Source organism: Globicephala melas, chromosome 7 (genome assembly GCF_963455315.2).
Source record: "Globicephala melas chromosome 7, mGloMel1.2, whole genome shotgun sequence".
Lineage (NCBI taxonomy): Eukaryota > Metazoa > Chordata > Mammalia > Artiodactyla > Delphinidae > Globicephala > Globicephala melas.
The window spans coordinates 92966690-92991821 of NC_083320.1; the positions used below are offsets into that span (position 1 = coordinate 92966690).

At 36.8% G+C, this 25132-nt stretch overlaps 1 protein-coding gene across 2 annotated transcripts in view; it reads left to right on the forward strand.

The window, feature by feature from the left end:
• The window catches only part of DARS1 (aspartyl-tRNA synthetase 1), a 67413-nt gene that overhangs the window by 23706 nt on the left and 18575 nt on the right, over positions 1 to 25132 (forward strand). For both annotated transcript variants that reach the window (XM_030883054.3, XM_060302484.1), the window contains exons 5-10: positions 13759 to 13861; positions 17311 to 17391; positions 18390 to 18449; positions 19961 to 20072; positions 20937 to 21071; positions 23189 to 23336. In XM_030883054.3, coding sequence (XP_030738914.1) covers positions 13759 to 13861; positions 17311 to 17391; positions 18390 to 18449; positions 19961 to 20072; positions 20937 to 21071; positions 23189 to 23336 — 639 coding nt within the window. The remainder of the gene's footprint in view (positions 1 to 13758; positions 13862 to 17310; positions 17392 to 18389; positions 18450 to 19960; positions 20073 to 20936; positions 21072 to 23188; positions 23337 to 25132) is intronic.

A 25132-nucleotide genomic window follows, 5' to 3' on the forward strand; every position in this document is an offset into this window, starting at 1 on the left:
CCATACACACCTACACTTGGACTTTTATTGCATGTGAAATAATTATTTTTAATATTTAAGAAACTTAATCTACAATTAAAATTTAGTATGATGATTGCCCTTACTTTATCTTGCCAAGCTTTCCAGTATCTACCATGAATTTTTATATTTATGGGGTGCACCCCAGTAAAGGTTCAGTGCAGTGGTCACCAGTAGCTTCCCTATCTCATGTACAGGGGAAATAACAGATTTGATTGTAACAGTAGCAGCAATAATAGCTAACTATTACTGTATACTAAGTATGGAGCTGCAGAGTGCCATACTTGCATTTTCCCCCTTGGTCCTCATAGCAGTACTGTGAGGTGTGGATACCATTTTGTCTTTTTTTTTTTTTTCTTGTCTATTCATTTTTTACAGATAAGAACGTTGATACTTAAAATACTAAGGTCTCTTTGACTCTAGGCTCATGCTTCTGTGTCATCCTGCCTCTCTAAGATTACATAAGGATATTAGTTCAAAGCCCTCCACATTATATGTAGCTCACTTAGAATACAACCTTAATGTCATTGAAATACGTTGGTGACTGGAAAAGGGAAACCCTGTTGCTTTTTGCCTCAAAAATATCTTTTCTAGAGTGTGCAGTTTATTCTGGTATATATCCTCAAGGAGTAGATAGCTATTTTTTTTCTTGAGGGTGATAATGACTTTTAAATACTGTCCCCAAGTTTTTGAGAACGAAAACTGGTGAAAAATAATAATTTTGGTTTTAAAAAGTATAGCTGATAATAAAGTAATAAAAAAAGATTTTTGTGTTGTCATAAATTGATGCTAAAAACAGTTCCAAAGAAGGAATGAAATGTTTTTCTAACCATCAGTAATGCTAATGAGCTTGTCTCCTCTAGCATAAAGCAGTAGTTGCCTTCCTAAGGAATCACCCCATTGTTAAAAAGCATGCAATAAAAACAGTGGGGTGGGGGGAAGGTAGTTAGAAAGTAGAGTTTCATGTTTGCAAAGACAGTTATTTTTCTTGAATAATTTTAATATAAAAATATTTGATAGCTATAATTATAAATATGAAACCTAAAGCTCACTAGGCAAGTTTACATCTTCTTTTGCTTAATCTGTTGCCTTTTCCTTATCATCATCAGCACTGCCACACAGTGCATCTTATACATATTCTTATCGCTCTTGCTGTGAGAAGTAAAACACAAAGTCACTCAACAAAGCAGCTGTGTGGTGTATGCAAGTGATGTGGAAATAAGACCACACTCAGAATTTAAAATAGGAATTTATCCTTTACCAAGATTCTGGACTCAGGAAGGAAATGAAAGAGCTTGGCTGTATGGATAACTGATACTGTTCCTTAACATATCACGCTCTTTGTAACACACTTGTACAAACTAAACTTCTGTCTGCTAGAATTGCTCTGTTGTCAGCAAAGGAGGAGATCTTAGACATTGAGGTATGGGTGCCCTTTTGGGTTAACTTTTTGTAGAGTGGTGCTAATATTCAGTCAGTTCTGTTATTGTAATAAATGCATTCCTAAAAAAATACTGTGCTATGCAAAAGTATGAAATAAAAACCTTAAGGTTAGTGCAGAAAATAGGTAAATAGCACAACAGTCAAAAAGTTCAGGGACTTACCTGGCGGTCCAGTGGTTAAGACTCTGCACTCCCAATTCAGGTGACATGGGTTTGATCCCTGGTCGCGGAACTAAGATCCCACGTGCCACGCTGTGCAGCCAAAAACAAAAACAACCTTCATCAGTGACATAGTTTTATAAAAAGAACCTAATTTTATTAAAAACATAGAATAGTTTTATACATATTGAATGGTGGAGAAATACATGAATACAATAAATCTCTCACTATCTTTACAAAGACATACTGTTTCTGAGTGGAAGTGGGTATCAGAAGAGTTGCAGCTTGGAAATTATTATCAAGTGCTACAAGGAAGGCTGTCTGAAATTGGAAGGAAAGTTGGACCACCAGATGGGGATGGGTGTGGCTTGTAACACAGGTAGATGTTTGAGGGGTGTGTGTTTTATGTATTCCTGTGTGGCTAAGTTCACCTGAGTACAGTTGTCTGCATTGACCTAGTGTTTCTCACAGGTGAAATCTGGTATAGGCAAACACAAAATTCTCATTATGCTCAGATTGATACCTAATATATCAATTGTGTTGGGATTAATTCACATTTTCAAAACAAGTGTTAAAGCAAAACTATACTCTTAAAAGAGATAATGATGCTTGTGCAGTGAGTGGGTCCAAATATAAGAGTCTTATCTGTTTGCTGACTGCTTATGTGTGGAGGTGAGGAAAAGAAAGAGGTGGAAAATGACTTCAGAGTTTCTAGTTCGAGAAACTCTGTGGAAAAGATACCATCAATCTGGAGTAAATTCCCAGGATGGGCTGGGACTAAACACAATTCACTCTCTGGAGCTGGATGGGCTCAGCTTCCCTTAGAGCACTTGGCCAGGGAAAGTGTGGATACTGAACAGGGGTGGGGTTCTGTTAGCAATGAAGAAGGGGAGAGGGATTTGGATAGACAGCTGTAGTATCTCCTAAACTTGCTTACTATTTTGAGTAAATTGGAGAGAAGTTCCAACCTTTTGAGTTCATGAAAAGCCCAAAGATTGAAATAGGTTGTTTTACTGAAACCATTTTATTTTTCTGGCTGATAGGATTCTGCTCCTCCTCTTCCAAGTCATCCTCTCATTCTAAATGTTCTCAAGTGACTATATGGAACAAGTTGGCCTTAAAATTCCTTACTTTTCCTCCCCTGTCTTCACCATTGCTTCACTTTGACAGCTCACTCCTGTGGCCACAGCTTGGATTTTGCCCCTTAGAATTTCATTTTAAACTCCAGTAGCCATTCTCTCTAACGATAATTTCCACCTTTCTACCTCTAATGCCTCCTAATCTTCTGTTGGACCTCAGCAAGGCTTGTATTTTTTTTATCAACCTCCCCATTTTCTCCTAGTTTTGTCTGTCCCCTTTTGACCTCACACAACACCAGTTCCATTCCTACAACTACTCTCACTGCATTCTTATCCACTGTTCTCTGTCTCTTTGTTTCTTTTGCCCTGCAAATGCCCTACTAACTCCCTGCCCCATATACTCTTGATCCCATAATCTAACACCAAGCTTAAAGAGTGTATTGTGTATTTGTGGCAGAACAGTTGATTTTTATTCCTCAGCTGGGACCAGTAGAATATATTCCACTTTTGTAATGAAAATAGAGGTTTATAGGCCACCTCTTTTCATTGTTTCACTGAACTCTTCAGGATCTCATTCCTCTTTATCCCTTAGTTTCTGAGTATAATTATAATAAGAAAATAAAAATTTGGAAAATTCTGTGAGTTTCATTGCTTAATACATTATCAGCCTTCTGTTATGATTAAAAGCAGCATATGGGGGCTTCCCTGGTGGCGCAGTGGTTGAGAGTCCGCCTGCCGTTGCAGGGGACACGGGTTTGTGCCCCGGTCCGGGAGGATCCCACATGCCGCGGAGCAGCTGGGCCTGTGAGCCATGGCCGCTGAGCCTGCGCGTCTGGAGCCTGTGCTCCGCAATGGGAGAGGCCACAACAGTGAGAGGCCCACGTACAGCAAAAACAAAACAAAAAAAAACCAGCATATGAACAGCAACATATAAATGCTAGTGGCTTCTATTACTTATTAAATAAAGCAAAAATTCTTACTTATAGATGTTTTTAGCTTACTTTAGAAATTTGAGGATCAGTGAAACATGAGATAATTCAAATGAATATTTAGTAACACATTCACTTTGGGAGGCTAGCAGTTTAGTTAGTAAGCCAACTAACCATTCTGCTAGAATCTTTGGTTTAGGAAACAGCATAGCTAGAAATACGTTCATGAGGAAAAGGCCATTTCTAATCCTCATTTAATTTTCATACTGTCTTAGATCTTTTTTTATGTTAAATGCTTGTCATTATCTTCAGTGCTAGGGGAGTGCCTAAGGACTGTTTATTTATTCTCAAGGTATTTCCGTCTTGAAGGGCAACCCAAAGAGGCTGGACATTTAAAACATGTGAACTCCTACACAAAAAAGTGGGAGAAATAATGGTATTTATATGTTAATTCCACAAGGCCCTACATTTAACTCTATTCCCTCTGGCCATATACCAGGTGGAAAAAAGCAAGGACTCCACTATTAAAAATATCATATCAGATAGTTCCAGCTGGGGTTTCCTAATCATTTAAGAGGCAAACTATGAGGTCACTTTTAATATCTTAAATAGATAACTATCTTAGCATTTACTTTAGATATTAAATCTGAGGTGTTTATCTTTCCCTTACTGACTAGATTGTACCACTAGCAGTTTCTAGCTTTTTAGTATTTTCCTTAAGAGCTACATTAAAGCTTAATATGGGGTCAGTTTTCCCAAAATTATCTTTCCTAGGAAAAACCAATTCATCAAAATACTAATCCGAAAAGTTGACTCACTAATTGGATTTAAGTGCCACAGGACTCTTCAACACATTATTTTAATCAGTTTGTTGGAAAGATCAATTTTCTTACAGTTAAATGCATACAGAAATGAAACAACTAAATGAGTTACATGGGAAGGTTGGCACATCTCATTCCCTAGAGATCTTTAAGAACGGATTCTTAATTGTATTCTCTGAAATGGTTTGAGGTCTTTAAATGAAATTTGTCTGGAAGCAGGAAGATGGGATACCTATCCAGGCCAGTGTTTGTGGATCCCCATCTTTTGTTGACATTAATGTTCTAATGTTTAGTAGCTGGTGTTTGAGCTGAGGCAAGAAGTCATCCCTTTTTTCCTTTTAAAATTATTGTTTATTTAGTGCTATTTAAAAATAATGAGCAGAGTAGTTTGTGTTAGTTATGGTTGAGCCTTGAAAAGACAAGTGTTTTTTTTTTTTTTGCAGTACACGGGCCTCTAACTGTTGTGGCCTCTCCCATTATGGAGCACAGGCTCTGGACGCACAAGCTCAGCATCCATGGCTCACGGGCCTACTCGCTCCACGGCATGTGGGATCTTCCCGGACCCGGGCACGAACCCGTGTCCCCTGCCTCGGCAGGCGGACTCTCAACCACTGCGCCACCAGGGAAGCCCAAGACAAGTTTTTTTAAAGGTGGCCCTATAGGCCTTTTTGTATTGACTGCTATTAAGGACTATAGTGAATGTAAACTGTATTCACTATAGTGAATGTAAACGCAGGTTTTTAAGTTTAAAATTAAAGTGTTGTAAAAGGCTACAGTTCGTTTGAAGTGCAGGTGTTAAAAACTGAATTTTGCTATTCGTGCTTATGTAACATCTCCCACCCCTAGCATAGCGATGTTCGGATTCTGAATAAAAGGCTTACTCAGGCTGTAATATTTGTATATGTATGTATTTTATTTTCTTTTTCTTCATGTTAGTCATTGTGGTTAGGTTATTTATTGGTCCTTGTGAGTCACAAGTATGTTTCTCATTCTCTAATGAGTCACCTAGCTACATACAAGTTTATTTTCTTTCCTTTCTAGATCTTTCACCTGAAAATAACTATTTTACTTACTTGGTAGGTTAAATTTTCAGTTTATACGTTAATTTTTAGAACTGTAAATATCAAAATAATACTCAGAAGAAGGTTCATTGATTTAGAAAACTTTTATTAGCACCTGCTCCAGTCTAGACACTCTGCTAGGCTCGGGTATTCAGTGACTCTGTATATCACATAAGGAACTTAATTTGGGGACAGGACAAAAATAAACAACTGCATGCAGAGGCATGTTACAGGTCCTATGATGGAAGTATATGTATATATCATCCACAATTGAGGCCCAGAGGGTGGTGGGCATTTGGGTTCCCCTTGAGCATCATGTGGATAAGTTGGTGAACATAGGCGAGGTTATTATATTGTTCTGGATTGCAGCTCTTTGAACAACTGTACCTAGATAGTTTATACCTCTTTGTTGGAATGAGGTACTTATCTATTGGATCAGAAACAGAAGTATATTGGCCCTGTCCAGTTCAACATTTGTATTGAAAACTTTGATAAATATGTGCTTTAAAAGTAGGTCTTGGGGGCTTCTCTGGTGGCACAGTGGTTGAGAGTCCGCCTGCCGATGCAGGGGACACGGGTTCATGCCCCGGTCCGGGAAGATCCCACATGCCGCGGAGCGGCTGGGCCCGTGAGCCATGGCCGCTGAGCCTGCGCATCAGGCTCCGCAACGGGAGAGGCCACAAGAGTGAGAGGCCCGTGTACCGCAAAAAAAAAAGTAGGTCTAAAATCTGGTGTCAAAAGTTCCTAGTTTATGGGATTAATTCTTCTAAGCTAAATATAACTTTAAGTAATAACTTTATTCTCTTTTATGCAAAGATTCTGATGTATATATGTTGAGGCTGGCAACAACAGAACATCAAGATATATCAGCGTTACCAGAGAAGGCAGTATGATTCTTGGGCATTTTGAAAACTATTTGTGAAGGGCCTGTTATTTTCAGTTTCTTTCACATAAGCTATAAAGGAATCTGGCAGCTCATGAGCTTCTAAAAATGAGAATGCATTATTTCAAAGTGAGCTGATGTTGCATTCTGGAGTATTTAAAATTTGGTGCTAATTTGTGAGTCTGTAACAGAACTGTCGAGTGCAGTAATCAGTACATGATCTTACTAGCTGTGTGATCTTGGGCTAATTACTTGACCTTTCAGAGTCTCAGTTTTTTCAACTATAAATTGTTAGTAGCACCTACCTTCACACAGGAACTGGAACATAAAAGGAAATTGCCAAAGTGACATGGGAATAATAATACTTTAGGTATTTGTATCTATTAAGATCAATTTCGTTTGAGCTATAAAAATAAAACTGCTTCTTCAACGTTAAATACGGAGAACATGAACAAAACTAATGTAGAAGAATGACACAAAATTTATGATGCATTCCATATTTTTTGCAAATGAGAAAAAATGTGGAGGAGTATGGTAAACAGTGATTATAGGAAGAGGGGGTTGGGTATATGATGGGGAACTTAAAATTTTAAATTTACACGTTATTTAACATTGGAATTGTTAACAATAAAAAAGTATATTCTTTTACAATAAAAAATAAGTTTTTGAAATAATGTTTAGAAAACACTGTTTAAAAAATAACTTAAAAATATAAGAACAAACCTTGCCATTTTCCATCCCTCACTGGTGAGGGGTAGTGTGAATTGGGGGTGATTATTCTTTGTTCTCCAAGAGGACTTGTCAGAGTCAGAACCTCCCACTGGGACCCAGTGACAAAAAAATAGATGAAGTACTTCTTTCCCAGATCTGTTTCTCCACCATTTGTATGCAAGATGGTGACCACTTTGACTAGAGTCCCATACTGTTAAATTCCTTTTCACCTATAAATCAGCTACCCGCACCAACGGCCTTTTCTCAGTCATTGTGATTCTTATGCCCTATCCCAGTGTTCTCCAAAGTGTGATTTGCTCAAGATTACCCACTGAAGGAAAGAAAATAATTAAACTTGTTTCTTTCCTTTCCTTCCTTTCTTTTTGATCTAAAAGTGTAAGCAAAAATTTGAGTTTTTCTAATAGTTAATTTATAGATAAACACTGGGCCTATCACTTGGATTGCATCTCAGAAGGTCACATGTCACCTATAGCATGTGAGGCCTCTGAAGGAAGACTGCAGGATTCCAGTAACACAAAGGAGCTAACACTGGTACCCCAACTCTCTGGTTCACTTTCAGCATATTGTAGCCAATTGAAGTTTACCGTGCCTGGCTAACTGGTTTGGGGGGATTATATTTATTAAAATAACAGACTGACCCTCAGAAAATGGACAAAGGATTTCTATCAAGAGACTATAGAATGAAGATAAAACTTAAAACATACGCACAACAAGAAAATGTTAACACTGACACTTACAGTGTGGGATCTTTGTATCAGCCATATTATGAAGTGGTAGTGGTGGTGGTGGTGGTGGTGTTTTAATGATAATCCAATCAGATCTGACAAGATTTCAGTACTCCCCTAGCTAGATAGAAATTATCAGGAACACTGTGTGAAGTATGGATTTGCTATTGCTAATTATGGATCATTATTGCTAATTATGAATCTCTCCCCAAGTTTATATTTGCCTAAAGCTAATATTTACATGTATATAATTTTAAAATAAATATATACATATTGAGGTGCATACTCCCCATTTTTTTTTTACTGGTAAAGTAAATCAAATTATCAAAAATGTTTGTATGGCTTCCCTGGTGGCGCAGTGGTTGAGAGTCTGCCTGCCGATGCAGGGGACATGGGTTTGTGCCCCGGTCCGGGAAGATCCCACATGCCGCGGAGTGGCTGGGCCCGTGAGCCATGGCCGCTGAGCCTGTGCGTCCGGAGCCTGTGCTCCGCAACGGGAGAGGCCACAACAGTGAGAGCCCCGCATACCGCAAAAAAAAAAAAAAAAAAAAAGTTTGTAGATAGCTGCTCAACCCTATAGTTGATATATTAACTATCTATAGCTGTCATTATTAAGCGTATATATGAGGTTAATGTCTGTCTATTAACCCTATAGTTTATATATTTAAGTATTCTCTCCTTTTTGAAACATGTTACTTCCTTGGACCTCTAATGCCATTCATTTAGTTTTTTGGGTTTTTTTTTTAAGTCTCTTCTTCTCTCCCATCTAGAGTTCTGTCATGATCTTCAGCATTTCTGAAGGATAGTAAACAATAGGTATAAGTCAGATTTGCCCCCAAAAAACTGATTTGTGTGACAAAACCAAGAAGTAATTCCAGATAAGTTGTTTTAAGACTGTTTTAGGCAGTGCTGATTTTGAAATGTGTTTATAACCCCTACGTCCTTACCTTGAGTAGTCAATTTGAAGAGGCCAGTATTGGATAAATTCTGCTGTATTTGATAAGAAATGGATAAATTCTGCTGTATTTGATAAGAAATCAACCCTAATGTTTCATAGTCAAATTTTGTGTATCTGTTTTTTTAAAATCTCTTTACAATGCATAATACCCACTGTAGGTTTGCAGTGTGTATGTGATGATATACCACATTAAAGAATAAGGCAGTACGCAGTAGTGCATTATTTTAGACTGTGAAGCTTACTTCCTTCAAGTACTGAAACTATTTTGACAACTTTAACAGAATCTTTGAAGCCTGTTTTTTTACATTCTTCCTTTTTCTTAATGGCACAAGGCCACTATTGTGAACGTCTGTTACTGTGCTAGATTATAATGTGTTGTTTGCCACTTTCATGTTTTTGTTTGTTTTGCTTTGTTTTTCAATATATATTCTTCAGCAGTCAGCTGTTACTTAATATAACAGTTGTGCCTACTTCTAATAGTTCCAACAAACTTTTGTTTAGTTTGTTGCTTCTTATGTAATATAGACATGAAAACTTACAATCAAAATTGATAAAACTACAGATAACAGAAGTATCCCTGTGGTTATTAGGGAGGCCCTAAATAGTAAACCGTATGGCACTCATGTTGGAAAGATGGTATTTTATTCCTTCAGATAACTGAGTACTGTTTGTTTTTTTCCCCAAGTGGCGTGGGGTTTTTTGTTGTTTTTTTAAAATTTATTTTATTTATTTTGGGCTGTGTTGGGTCTTCATTTCTGTGCGAGGGCTTTCTCTAGTTGCGGCGAGCAGGGGCCACTCTTCATTGCCATGCGCGGGCCTCTCACTGTCGCGGCCTCTCTTGTTCTGGAGCACAGGCTCCAGACGCACAGGCTCAGTAGTTGTGGCTCATGGGCCTGGTTGCTCCGCGGCATGTGGGATATTCCCAGACCAGGGCTCGAACCCATGTCCCCTGCATTGGCAGGCATATTCTCAACCACTGCGCCACCAGGGAAGCCCCAAGTTGCGTGTTTTATAATTGCTTCAGTAATTCATACATTATATCATTTGTTTAAAAATTGAAAAAGCCCACAAACTTGATAGCCCACTCAAAATATTTTTATAATATACTTTATATAAAGAATGGTGATTTTTACATTTTTTTTCCTAAAGGCAGTTTACGTTCAAAGTAAACAAATGAAATTGAACGGTTGACAGTTCCTAATAGATGACATAAAATCTTTTGTGCTTATTAAGGCATTTTTAATATCAAGGCTCTACTAATTTTATTTGTAGAGTGGTTCTTTATATGCAGGGGGTAAAAGGGTGTTTGGAAAATGAAAGAGGTATAAAAAAACGCTGTGACAGTGTGTTTTGGGAGGTGTTGGTAATAATAAAAATAGCTGACTCAGCTCTTGAAAAGATATGTTTAATTTACTTCATCCATTTCTCCTACTATAAAGTAGTTCCCAGGAAGCTCCCAGGAGCTTCTACCATGGATTTTTTTTTTTTCCTGCCATATGGTCTATAAAAACCGAAGGCTTTTAGTTGCCTGTTATACATAACAAGACATAGTGACATATTTGTTTCAAAATGTAAAACAGACTTTAATAGGATCTTTTTATGGCAGCAGTCAAGCTGTAGTCTATACACAATATAGTATTAAGCCATCTTAACACACAGTGTCAGTTAAAATCATGTTAGACTTTTTCTACAACGTGTAATTTTATCCTTCTATTGGCAGTTAGCTTATTCAAGTATTCCAATATCTCTTGTATTGAGTCTAATTATACACACACGTATACACATAAAGACCGCATAATCTTTTACTAGTTTTAACTAACAAGTTCTAGTCTGACCCTTTTTCATAAATTTGACTCTTTAATTTTGTCTTAATGTTTTTTCTTCTGAATTCATTCACATCAACAATAGGGATAGATAGATATAGATGAGGATATAGAGATAGAGATATTAGAACTAAATTATTTTACCAAGATCTAAGTCTGCTATTCTATTAATAGTATATAGCTGCTAGAAATAATATGGAAAAATACTGAGATTGAAAGGGCAAAAAAATTAATTATAGGAATCTTCTATATCTAGTTAAAGCCTACATTCTTTCTGATTTATGCAGTAGAGCAATTTGTGATAGCAGAAGTTTAGCTTTGGCCCTAGCTTAGAAATATGTCAGGTTTTCAGAAGTTCTTTTGTCAGTTGTTTAGTACTGGAAACAATGTTTAAACTAGTGGTAGTTTTCTAGTCTAGCTGATGAAGTATTTTAGCATATAATATTGAATTAATGAACTAAAGGTAGTCTTAGTTTCAAGTTTCAGGTTCTGGATAAAAGGCGTCATCTGGTTACTTTTGAGAGAGGAAGAAAAGAAAATTTTGTTTTCTTTGATTGGACTGTTAGCTAGCCTTGGGCAGTGTATTTGACCACATTCCAGCTTCTTTTTGGAAGGACACTCGCTTAGTGCTCAATCCTTAAGAGTAGATGTGTTTAACGTGAAGTTGGCTTGAAGAAAACTTCCTGATAATGGAAGGCCTCTTACTAGCGAGTCCAAGGGGGTGAGATAAGAGAACCAAGTGAGTCAGGGACATAGCTGGACTGTCTCAGGGTGGGGCTCTAGTAGGGGCAGGTCAGATTACTCCATGAAGCAATACACTGATCAGTAAGGAAGAGAAAACCTTCCTCATAGAAACATGTGAGATAAGCAGCAGAATTCTCACAAGATCTGAATTATATACTCAGGTATTAAGCTTACCCACGCAAACAGATGAAGCAATGGTAGGTGGCAGTCATACTGAAGAAAGATTCCCAGTATTAGAAGGCCCTTTTATCAATAAACTGAAGCAATGGTAGGTGGCAGTCATACTGAAGAAAGATTCAGCGACCCCAGATTCCCAGTATTAGAAGGCCCTTTTATCAATAAACTGAAGCCTCTTGATCCCCTCATGTCTCAGAGGAGTCTTATTTTAGTTCACCAACCACCTCTTTTACCATAATAAATTTTGAGTTTCTTCAGTACACAAGATTTTTAGCTAGATATTAGGTGATAGGTTTAGTGCAGAAGATTTATGAGCGTGCAAGAGGTATGTGTACTGTTGATTTTTTTTTTTAAGGTAGTTGGTAACAGACATTATAGAACTCCAGGCAGTGTAGCAAAGTGAAAATTTTTGTCTTAGTTCACCATTTTTCACCTATTATCTTCATTATGATCCTTTTCCAACCCAAATGTTTGTTGAAATGGATTGTAGTGTTCTCCTGTGTAAAATAAGTATTGTTAGATTTCTGGAATCTTGTCAAATCGCACCACAACTACTAAGGACCCAGTTCCTTTTCAGAATGAATAGACTTTTTCTTAGGAAAGTTATATCTTGTTGTTGCTTTGCTTTGTTTAGATTCTGGTCATCCATCTTGCAGGATTTTAAGTAGGGACTTGAGCCATGAGACCATAACACAAAAGTTAACTGGGCCTTATGACAGTAGGTAAACAGGGAGTCCAGGACAGATTTTCCTAATCCATTTTTGCCCTTTCTGTTACGTCAGCTGCCGCAGGAAGTCCACTCTCTCCCAGTTGTCACTTTGGCATTTTTCTTCCTTCCTTCTCTTTTCAACTCACTTCTACAGCTCCAGTTACCACCTGAGAGGTTTTTTTTTTTAGTAAATTTATTTATTTATTTGTTTATTTATGGCTGCGTTGGGTCTTCGTTGTGGTGTGCGGGCTTCTCATTGCGGTGGCTTCTCTTGTTGCAGAGCCCAGGCTCTAGGCGCATGAGCTTCATTAGTCGTGGCACGCAGGCTCAGTATTTGTGGCACACGGGCTTAGTTGCTCTGTGGCATGTGGGACTTCCTGGACCAGGGCTCCAACCCGTGTCCCCTGCATTGGCAGGCGGATTCTTAACCACTGTGCCACCAGGGAAGCCCCTGCGAGTTTTAATTAATAGTTTTACATGGGGAATTGCCTTTGGCCTATTGAGCTGCCATCATACCGACATCACTCTCCAAGATCTGAAAGTTAAATCTTATCCTTTTCCACAAATGTACTATGACACAAATAATAAATTATCTCAGAATTTGAGTGTCTGGTGTTCAAAATTCAAGTTTGTTATAGAATTAAACTGGTCAGGAGATGCATTTATTTTATTCTTAGTATATATTAAGCTTCATATAGATATTCTTAACTAGAATTGCACAATCCAATAGGCTATCTGTCACAAATCCAATGACAGTGTGTACTCAGAAACTACAGGCAATGAGGATTTAATCGCAGCACCCTAATGTCCTCTTATTACCTTGAAATCTTTTCAGTTGACCTTCTATTATTTAATTCCATTACATACCAGTAATTGTATTTACTGAAGCCAGTGTTTCTCCTTATAGGAAATGCTGATCTTAGTAAATTTCAACTATAGGCAGGGAAATGTTCTTTAATAAATAATTGAGGACTTCCCTGGTGGTCCAGCAGTTAAGACTCCAAGCTCCCAATGCAGGGGGCCTGGGCTCGTTCCCTGGTCAGGGAACTAGATCCCGCATGCATGCCACAACTAAGAGTCTACATGCCACAACTAAGATCCCACACATGGCAACGAAGGTCCTGCGTGCTGCAACTAAGACCCGGCGCAGCCAAATAAAATAAATAAATATTAAAATTAAAATAAAATAAATAAATAATAAAATAAATAATTGAAAGACTTTTTCACAGTTCAGTGCTGGTCCTGTTACCTCTGATGTCTAGAGTATTTTATACATGGTAACTAAATTATGGAATCTGGAAAATCATCTCCTCAAGAAATCTCACAAGGTGTGCTACATAGTAGCTTATTGTAAATAGGTTAAAGAGACTGGCTTTATCTCAAGTGGCTTACTATGTTAAAGAAGAGTTTAATATATCAGCTTCACTGTTGCAACACCAAATGAATTCTGACACCTCTGATGAGATGATTAAAGTTGGACATGTTTTTCTTTCGACAGCATTAACAAAGAGAGCATCATAGATGTGGAAGGTGTTGTGAGAAAAGTGAATCAGAAAATTGGAAGCTGTACGCAGCAAGATGTAGAGTTACATGTTCAAAAGGTAATTTTTTTCAAAATATAAAATTGTATACAGAAATAGATGAACTAGTTCTTATCACTAGTCACATCAAGTCTATATGTTCTTTTTTTTAAATTAATTTTTGGCTGCATTGGGTCTTTGTTGCTGTGCGCAGGCTTTCTCTAGTTGCGGTGAGCAGGGGCTATTCTTCGTTGTGGTACACGGGCTTCTCATTGTGGGGGCTTCTCTTGTTGTGGAACACGGGCTCTAGTCTAGGCGTGCAGGCTTCAGTAGTTGTGGCACGTGGGCTCAGTAGTTGTGGTTTGCGGGCTCTAGAGCGCAGGCTCAGTAGTTGTGGCACACGGGCTTAGTTGCTCCGTGGCATGTGGGATCTTCTGGGATCAGGGCTCGAACCTGTGTCCCCTGCATTGGCAGGAGGATTCTTAATCACTGTACCACCAGGGAAATCCCTATATGTTCTTAATAATTAGAGTTGATGTAAAATATTGAGATTTATAAATTGATTACTGACTCAGTTAGCTTTTGTTATATAACAAACCACCTCAATACTTAACGACTTAAAACAACAAAAACATTTATTTGCTCATGATTCTGTGCAGTTTGGGAATGAGGGTCAGCCTATCTGGGATGGCTCATCTGCACCACATGACATTGCCTGGGGTCACTGATATTTCTGGGACATCTCCCCGTGGCCTCTCCTCATCCAGCAGGCTTGCCCAGGCTTGTTGACATGGTACATCTACCATAGTCACATACAGAAAAGTATAAAACACATCTAAAAAGCTTTATTCACTATTATGAACCTATTTTGCTGTGAACTTTCTTTTAATGATGTACTTTTGAAGGTTGATTAGTTATACTAACTCTTAATCATTATATTTCCTTATAATCATTGTATTTCTAATATTTTATAGTATAAAGAAGTCAAGAGACAATACTATATTGGACTTACATTCCAGCAATAACTTTTTCATACAAGATTTATCCCACATCATTTTCTTAGACATAGAAACTAAAAATGCTCACCATCATTGACCTTTAAAATCTTATAAGTGAACTCACATGTATTTAATACTATTGAAATAATCCTGCAATTTTGAACCTGCAGTCTCAGATCCAGGTCTAGTTTATATCTACAGTATTCATCATTGAATTTCTCTTACAGAGTAGTCCTTTCCCACCCTTACCCGTGTGTGTGTGTGTGTGTGTGTGTGTGTGTTTAGGCACGCGCATGAGCGAGCACACATATATGGGATAGAACAAACAGACAGATGCAGAAAGACAGATTCATCCATACACAGTAATTTGGGAGTAAGGTTGTATTTAATTGAAATTGACTGTCTTGGAACTCTTCAAGACTTAGAAAATCTTGTATTTTTTACTAACCTAACTTGCCAAATTACTTTGTTCTCTTTGTGTAAGTCTTATTTCAAACTAACCCCACCATGAAGTCTGCAACGTAATAAAGGCAAACTGACCTAAAGGTGTGCTGACCAAAAAAACAAAGCCTATCTTTGAATAACATGTTTTTCAACACTTGAATAAATAAGATTTTAGTGAGTAGAGCAAGTAAATGTATTTTTTTTTTAGATGTTAGGGGTAGGAGTTTATTAATTTATTTATTTTTGCTGTGTTGGGTCTTCAATTCTGTGCAAGGGCTTTCTCTAGTTGTGGCAAGCGGGGGCCACTCTTCATCGCGGTGCGTGGGCCTCTCACTATCGCGGCCTCTCTTGTTGTGGAGCACAGGCTCCAGACGCAAAGGCTCAGTAGTTGTGGCTCACGGGCCTAGTTGCTCCGCGGCATGTGGGGTCTTCCCAGACCAGGGCTCGAACCCGTGTCCCCTGCATTAGCAGGCAGATTCTCAACCACTGCGCCACCAGGGAAGCCCAAGTAAATGTATTTTTAAAATATTCTAATTATCTAGTGTTTGGTTCAACCTTAATAAATGTTAAATATAAAGCCTAAAGAGCTAACCCACAAATTTTGCCTGAATAAAAATAATTATAAAGTATCTCACAAAGCATAAAATATTGTATACTAAATAGAATTTTATAATAAGCAGTGACTCTCTTTTATCATTTATTCAGCCAGCAGTTACTGAGTGTATACTTTGTGCCAAGCACTATGTGAAGTTCTGGGGATGAAAGCGCTCACGACCTAATGAAGGAGATGATGAATTTCCAGTAGTTAGAAAAATGAAAGAGGTAGCTGTCCAGTTCTCCAACTTTGCATTGGAGATCAAGTTTCTGTTAACTCAGCAAAGGGAAGCATGACAACTTAGGTATAGGGGGTGGTGACAAATAATTCTATTTTAATGCTATGAAGAGGACTGGAGTATCCTTCTGACACCTTTTCTTCAAGTGTCTGAGCTGAATGCTAAATGTGATTTACCAGCTGGAAGAATATAATTTCCTTTCTGGAATTAACTAAATAAGGTCTCTTTCCCTCTTGTGCTTTAGCAGGTTTTCCAGGCATAGTTGGGAATAACTAATAGGGTAACATGTTTTTTTAAGAGTGGCTAAAAAACCCAAGCTCATTCTTTATGACCTAACTGCTTTTTTTTTTTTTTTGGTACGCGGGCCTCTCACTCTTGTGGCCTCTCCCGTTGCGGAGCACAGGCTCCGGACGCGCAGGCTCAGCGGCCATGACTCACGGGCCCAGCCGCTTCGCGGCATGTGGGATCCTCCCGAACCGGGGCACGAACCCGTGTCCCCTGCATCGGCAGGCGGACTCTCAACCACTGCGCCACCAGGGAAGCCCCCAACTGCTTTTTAGCACTAAAATGTCCAGTTAGTGTGAGTTAGGGATTTTAACACCATAAAGGAACACTTTCTACAGCAGCTCCCAACCAGGAGAGCAGCAGGAAATGAGCTATAACATACTTGATGAAAGAAAGCATTGAGGGATATTTAGGAAACGAATGAGTAAAGGAAAGAGAGGTACAGCAGAATTGAGCTGACTTTGGTCCTAGTGGTAGAAACGGCCAGATGCTGTTAACAATTATAATAACTTATTTGTTAATGGCTCTTTCAAACGAGCAAAGTGTTTTTTTATTCATTATTCCATTTGATTCTTACCGCAGACCTTATTTTACAGAAGACTGTTGAAGCGCTAGGTAAAGTGATTTGCCTAACAGCAGCTTTTATGTGACAAAGAGAGGCCTTAAGCCAGACCCCTCGACTCCAGTTATTACTTATTTAAGACATTGGTGTGCACCTTAGAGTTTACAAAGTATTTGTACCTATGTTATCTCATTTGACTATTCCAGCAACCCAGGGATGTACACAAGAAATATTATCCCCATTTTATAGGTGAAAAAACATGTACCATCTTTGATTTTAGCAAGTAGTTTCAGTTAAAGATGTATGCAAACATTGTTTCTCATGTTAAGTCAACTGTAGATTTTTTTTAAACACAAGATAACAGGTTTTGTGTGTTTTTTGATATTTTTGGTAATCTCTCACTTTCAGATTTATGTGATCAGTTCAGCTGAACCCCGCCTGCCCCTGCAGCTGGACGATGCCGTTCGTCCTGAGGTGGAAGGAGAAGAGGTGAAAATTACACTTTTGAAATAATGTGTTTCCTCTGTATGTTTAGTTTGCAAAACATTGAAAACTTGATGTGCTACTTTTGTAGGAAGGGTACCTATGAATTGATTTGAGCTTCATTTTTATTTAAATGTACTCTTACATTAACAATTCTCAAACTTTTTGGTCTCAGGATTCCTTTACATTCTTAAAAATAATTGACCCCACAAGCTTTTGTTTTTATAGGTATACCTATCAATATTTACAGTATTAGAAGTTAAAACAAAATTTTTAATATTTATGACATTATTAAAAATAATATAATTAGATTATGTGTCTGTGTATTCCTATATAAATAATAAAAACAGCAGTAACATTTTATGAAAAGTATTTTCAAAAACAAAAAATAATTTAGTGTCAAGAGTGACATTGTGTCACATGTCTACATTGTTGGTAATATCTGGCTCAATACACAACAATTAGATTTTCATATCTGCCTCTACATTCATTCTGTTGTGATAGCACACATCATGAAGCCTTTGGAAAATTTCTCAGTATAGTCAGGAAAAAATGAGAGTGAAAAGGTATTATTATGAAAAATAAGTGTGACTTAACAGACTCCCTGAAAGTGTATGGGGTACCTTCACTGGTGCCCTGAACATACTATGTCAGCTTTTATCTGTTCCTTCACTCTTCAACTAGCAGGCAAAATCCAGGGATCAATGAAGGTGCCGGTTGTTAATTATTCTGATATCCCAATAATGAGTCAAGGGGTTTGGGGGCAGGAGGTGGAAAAAAAAGCATTAACCTCAATTCATTCTCATTTCTCTTCTTTCCAGCTCTTCCTTTTAACAATAACTTCTCTCTGGCTCCACTTCTTGTATCTTGGATCTTTGATTTGGGGGTATAACATGAACACACGTGAACACACCTATTCTTACTTAAAAATTAACGTGGCTTCTGCAAGTGTTGTTTGTGTCCTTAAAAAAATTAGTAAAATCTGTTTTTTCATCTTTTTTTAGGAAGGAAGAGCTACTGTTAACCAAGATACAAGATTAGACAACAGAGTCATTGATCTTAGGGTATGCCTCATTTGTTTATTTAGTGACATGATTGTGCTGACATCAAGGTGGGCAAGGATACCATACCTGACTCAGGTTTATAGAAAAAACCGGCATTTGCCTGTATGTAATATGATAATACAAGAAGTAATTTACCTTTCTGACTGACCCTTCCCCTAAAAAGAATTGTAGGCAACAAGGAGAGTTGAGTAATAGTTCACAAGATACTGACTTGCTTCATGTTAAAATGACAAAGGAACATGAAGCTAATAATGGTCTTGCTTCCAGGTAGTACCTGTTTCAAACAAGGGAGTCAGCAAGTGAAAACATAACCATTAATATCACTACAAAATTGTGAAAGAAGTTATGTGTACATTTTAGAACGAACAGGTGGAGATTAGTAGTTAATGCCTCAACTCTTTGAATTTGATCTGAGCACAGAGTTAATAATAATAACAAAGAAGTAGTTGGCCCTGGTGGTTTATATAGTAATCTCATAGGTCTTCTGTTTCCCTTTCTGGTTTGGTAACAAGTGAAAGAGTTCAGTGGTTTCATCATTGTAGTAAAACCAATATCATCTCTCTTTCTTAATGTTTGACCATATCATCTCCTTTACTTAAATAATCTACCTAAAACTTAAATGCTTTGTCACATTGAGTTCTTTCCAACCTTTCTGCCCTTATTGTACGCTCAATGTTTCACCTGATTATTTGCTTTTTGTCTGCTTTTACCTTTTCCATTTTAATTTATAGTATATAGAAAAGGCTAGCAATAATCAAGTCCTTTTGGTACTGCCTAGAAACCTCAGGTTTTTCATAATTTTGGCCACAGTACTTAGACATCCTACTGTATTTGCTATTTGCTCACACAAGTTATTGGTTGTGCCTCTAGAATTTGGCCTGAAGAGTATTTTTCTTTGACCCACATTTTTTTTAAAATTTAAATTCATTGCCATCATTGAAAAACGGAGGGTTTTCGCATTAAATCTAGATGGCTTTTCTCAAAAAGTTGGAGGTGAACCCATCAATACTGGACCCATGTAGCAAAATTAGCTAGTACTCTATATTGAGCATTCTGTTCTCTACCGTGCCCTGCACCACCCAGGAAGTACCATTCATTCATTCCATTTATTTGTCTGGCCCTTGTAAGCATTCACCTTTTTAACCCCTACTTTGACTTTACATTTTGGGAAGCCTTCTATACATAAGTAGCTTGAAATCTTTTACACACCTTAGATTATGTCTAAACTACTATCTAATTTAACTCCAAACCAGTTTTTTTAATAGACTCTCAGTTTAGCAAAGTCAAGAGTTGGAGAGGTTGGAAATAAAGGGCAAAATTTGCATTCTCCTTCTATAATATGAAAAATTCCAAGATATATCCTTATATTGATTGTCATGTAACCTAACTTTTCTCTCATATAGTGAATTGTTTTCTCTCTGAACGTTCCAGGCAGGTGACCTGATTAGAAAATGCTCCATCTCAGTTAATGTGTCAAATTGATTTAATTAGGTTTTTTTATTGTCTTATAGACATCAACTAGTCAGGCAGTCTTCCGTTTCCAGTCTGGCATCTGCCATCTTTTCCGAGAAACTTTAATTAACAAGGGTTTTGTGGAGATCCAAACTCCTAAAATCATCTCAGGTATGCTTTAAGATATTTCTCTTAGTTTTTTAAAATAAATTGCTTTCCCCCAAGTTGATTCATATTAGGTTTTGGATGTGGTTTTTTAATTTGAGACTCCCAAGTGTCCCTTGAGGTTTATCGCCATGAGACTATTTTGAAGACTATGCTATATAGCAGCAATCACACATCACTAACACCAGTAATACTAAATCCCCTTATTTCAGGAGTCATTATGTGATAATGATTATAAAATGAGGCAATAACACATGAAGCAGTATTTTTATTAATGTAAGGTACACCAGAAACTATTTCCCTTATGTAGGTTTCTTTCTAATTGGTATTGCAGTTGTTTTTTGTATAAACTACATTGTAAAATTACTAAATACTACAGATGGGAAAATCTCATTAATTCTCATTCTTACATGAGAAACTTATATTAATCATTCTTAATCATTTAACCTTTTTAGAGTTACTTAAATAACAAGAAAAAGTATGTTATAATTTAATTATAAATTAAAAATTGAACATTGCATTATTGATAATTAGAAAATTATTAAGAATATCATATCTTTTTTTGTTTAAAAAAATTTTTTTACAACTCCAGATTAGCTTTAATAGATTTGAAATTGATGCAGAAAGAGAGCATATATATCCAAAGAAGTAAAATGGAGATATAGCCAAAGAAGTAAGTCTGTCCTAAATATAAACTGTTTAGAATCAGGTATAAGACATATATAGATTATGGTTTCTCTGCAATTCTTGATTTTCCAGTTTTTTTGTTTTGTTTTGTTTTAGTGAAGTACTTGAATCAGAAGTATAAACTTTTTACTGGAAGTTTGCGTTGATAAGCTTACGGTTAATTATAACGTGTTTGCATTTCAGCTGCCAGTGAAGGAGGAGCCAATGTATTTACTGTGTCATATTTTAAAAATAATGCATACCTGGCTCAGTCTCCACAGCTGTACAAGCAAATGTGTATTTGTGCTGATTTTGAGAAGGTTTTCTGTATTGGACCAGGTAAGGTTTTTGGCAGTTACGGTTTTCTCAAAATTCATTAATTGTACCATAGTAATGGTTTTAGAAACACATTTTACATAAAAACATTTTGAAAGCTTAAATCCTTTTATATGCTGACTACATAAACACTAGACTTTGAGGTAAAAATGACAAGGTACTTAGGTAGACATTCTAAATAATATATTTTGTTGTCCTTGATAGCTCCTTTACTACTGTTGTAAGTTTACAAATGTGCCACTGTTTATTTCACTACCAATTTTATTGCAAAGCTGTTCTGTTTTACTATTACTGTTTATACTGTTCTTAGTATTGATAATATGCTAAAGTCCATTAGAAATTACTACAAATGTCTGATATTTAATAGATTATATTAACATGTTTTTTAAGATATAGTTGTTACAAGTCAAACATGGACACATAATCATGTGGCAGATTCTTTTTTTTAATTAATTAATTTATTTATTGGCTGCATTGGGTCTTTGTTGCTACGTGAGGGCTTTCTCTAGTTGCGGCAAAGGGGGGCTACTCTTCATTGAAGTGCGTGGGCTTCTCATTGCGGTGGCTTCTTTTGTTGTAGAGCACAGGCTGTAGGTGTGTGGGCTTCAGTAGTTGTGGCTCGCGGGCTCTAGAACGCAGGCTCAGTAGTTGTGGCACATGGGCTTAGTTGCTCCGCGGCATGTGGGACTTTCCCAGACTAGGGCTTGAACTCGTGTCCCCTGTATTGGCAGGCAGATTCTTAACCACTGTGCCACCAGGGAAGTCCGGCAAACTCTTTTATGAAGCTAATTATAAGCAAAAACTAGCTTTACCTCATTCTTTAAAACTTACCAAATTACTTTATATATGTAAGTTTTTTGATAGCTTAATAAAAATTAAATACCTGCTAATAGAGAAACTGAGATCATTAAGTTTCTTAATTTTCTGAATTCATTAAACAATTATATGTTGAACACCTGCTGCATTTACAGCCTTGCTCTAGGTTCCATGTACATAAGAGAAGAATCAACCAGCACTTCTCAAATGTTAATGTGCACATGAATCACCTGGGGATCTTGTTAAAATGCAGATTCTGACCAGTAGGTCTGTGGTGAGGCTTGAGATTCTGCATTTCTCACAAGCTTCCAGGTACTGCTGATGCTGCTGATTTGCAGACAGACCATGCTTTGAGTGACAAGGGAATAAACATTGTCCCTGCTTCCAAGACAGAATGAGACATGCATACATAGAGCACTCACAGGGAGTAATCAAGTGATTTTCACAGCAAAAAATCAGATTGTGCTGTACAATCAGCAGATTGGCGTTAATTATATAGTGTAGATAGTGTAAAAAAAGGGAGAAGATGGAATTTGCTAGAGTCACCATAAAAGAGAATTCATACTGAAGTAGGTTCTAAGGACTGAGTGGGAGATATAGACAATGGAGATGACATTCTAGTCAGAGGAAGCAGGATGAGTAAAGTGCATGGGAGAAGATAAAAATAAGACTAGTTAATATTAAGAAATGGGAAATACAGGGTAGGACTAAATTATGAAAGCATAAAGGTTTTAGACATTTTGTCATTTTATGTCTTATTACAGTAGTCATTTGGGAACCATTTGTTAAGTTACTGAGGAAGGATGTGTTATAGGAATATCAGTCTTGCAGTGGTATGAAAAATGGAGCAGAGCTAGAGTCAGGAAGACTGGAAAGGAGGAAAGTGCAGTGAGGATAATAAGAACTGGACTGAGGTAATGGCTAGAGTGTGTATAATGTTACTTCATTTGCACAGATTTCATTTAGCTTGAGTCCAGTTTTAATAAAATTGAGAACTCACTATATTGAATCTATTTTAATTATTGAGAAGGCACTTCAGGACCTTGCATTCCCTTGGGATTTTCACTAGCCTCATTTATTAATTTACATTTGTTACAGCTTTTACGTGACTGTAGGAATTTGTAATGATCTTGCCGTCCATGAGAATACTGAAACAGATGTCTTATCAAAGATTTTTCCAACCCTATAATGATAATGAAAATAGTGCCATTGGAGTACTAGTAAATAGGATTTGATATTTGAATCCCAATTTCTCCAAAATTTTAAACAACATGTACTATGCATTTCTTTTATTAATGTTACAGTATTCAGAGCTGAAGACTCTAATACCCACAGACATCTAACTGAATTTGTTGGCTTGGATATTGAAATGGCTTTTAATTACCATTACCATGAAGTTGTGGAAGAAATTGCTGACACTTTAGTACAAATATTCAAAGGACTTCAAGAAAGGTAAAAAATATATATTTTATAACCTTAGATGGGTATAAATTTCAAAATTTTCTTCAAATTTTGAAGAAATTAGCTTTAAGTTCTTCAAAATAAAGCAATTCTGAAATATGTAAACTAAGTTTTTATTGGGAACAGGAAAAAAAAGACTTGCCAGTTGGTTGATCAGTTAATTAGTGGAAAAATCCACACTCGAAATAGTAACTTCTGAATCCTAGCCAATTGGGACTACAGCTAGTTAACCTAATCTTCGTGGAGAAGTTTACCAGATCGTGAATTGCCTAACTATATTTGTTTTTTCCTCTATATTGACATCCTGAATTTCTCAGAAATAGAGCATATGTTACTTTTATAGCAGTTTATTATTTGGGAGGTAGTGTGGGTTTCAGAGCTTGGATTCAGCTAGATCCAGGTTGTGGGATCAAATCCCAACTCTGCTGTTATCTTTGTGGGCATTGTGCAAGTTAACTCTGTGCCTCAGTTTCCTCTGCTGTTTTAAATGACGATAATATTACTACTTAACTCAGAGGTCAAGAGTCCCTTTAGTGTTTCAGTTTCTGATCTTTACTGAATCTGTGTAAATTAAGCCTGTGTCAGGAATGTTAATTCTTAGATCAATTAATATTTACAATGAGTGCTCAGTAGAGATTAGAAACTAGTATACTGAAGGGACTTTCAGCTTATTTGGGCCTGGTGAATTGACACATTTATAGAAAATTATTAGGCATGTTCTGGGTGTTCAGAAAATTGAATTGTGTAAAATGTTCACTTCAGGTACACCCTCTAAACTGGCAGAATAGTTTCTCGCTCAAAAGGACATTGAAAGTTGTTCACTTGTGATAATGTTTACAATAGAGAAAATAAGAAAAGAAGATGGAAAGCAAGTTAACTGGGATCAAGAGAGTCTTTTCTTTTTTTTTTTTCTTTTTGCCATACTTGTGACAGTACTGCCAGTATTAAGTTGGATATAACAGATTTATCTAGCACTTTGATAGCTGACAAAGGACTGTATTTGAAATTTCTATTTGAAGACCATTGATTTAACTATTAGTTGATGTATTTGGATATGCTTCATTAATACTTAAAGAGTTCAAAAATATTTTGAAACTTTTTTATGCCATTGCAAGTCTAATGAGTAATTTCAAGAACATAGAAATTAATCATTGATCTTATAAAAATACTGTAGCATAGCACCAGTATTTTCCAGGCATTCTATTCATTGCGTTGTACCTTTGATGAATAGTTAATTGTAGACAGCCTTTTTTTTTCCCTAATGACATTTATTGTTTTCTTCCTGATTTTATTAATACAAGCAATACATATTTATTGCAGACAGCTAGAAATAAAGGCATAAAGTAAAGATTAACAGTCACCCATAATCCCACCCCCCAGAGATAACCATCATTAACATTTTGATGCATTTTTAAAAATTGAGGTGTAATTGACCTACATCACTGTGTTAGTTCCAGTGCACAACACAGTGATTCCGTATTTCTGTACATTACAAAATGATCACCATGATATGTCTAGTTACTATCTGTCACCATACAAAGCTTTTACAATATAATTGACTATATTCCTCATGCTGTAGATTTTATCCCCATGACTTTTTTTTTGGAACTGGAAATTTATTCTTCTTAATCCCTCTTACCTATTCCAGTCATCCCCCTAACCCCCTTCTTCCACTGTGGTCTGCTAGTTCTCTGTGGTGTCTGTTTCTGTTTTGTTATGTTTCTTAATTTCTTTTGTTTTTTAGATTCCCCTTATAAATGAAATCATATGGTATTTGTCTTTGTCTG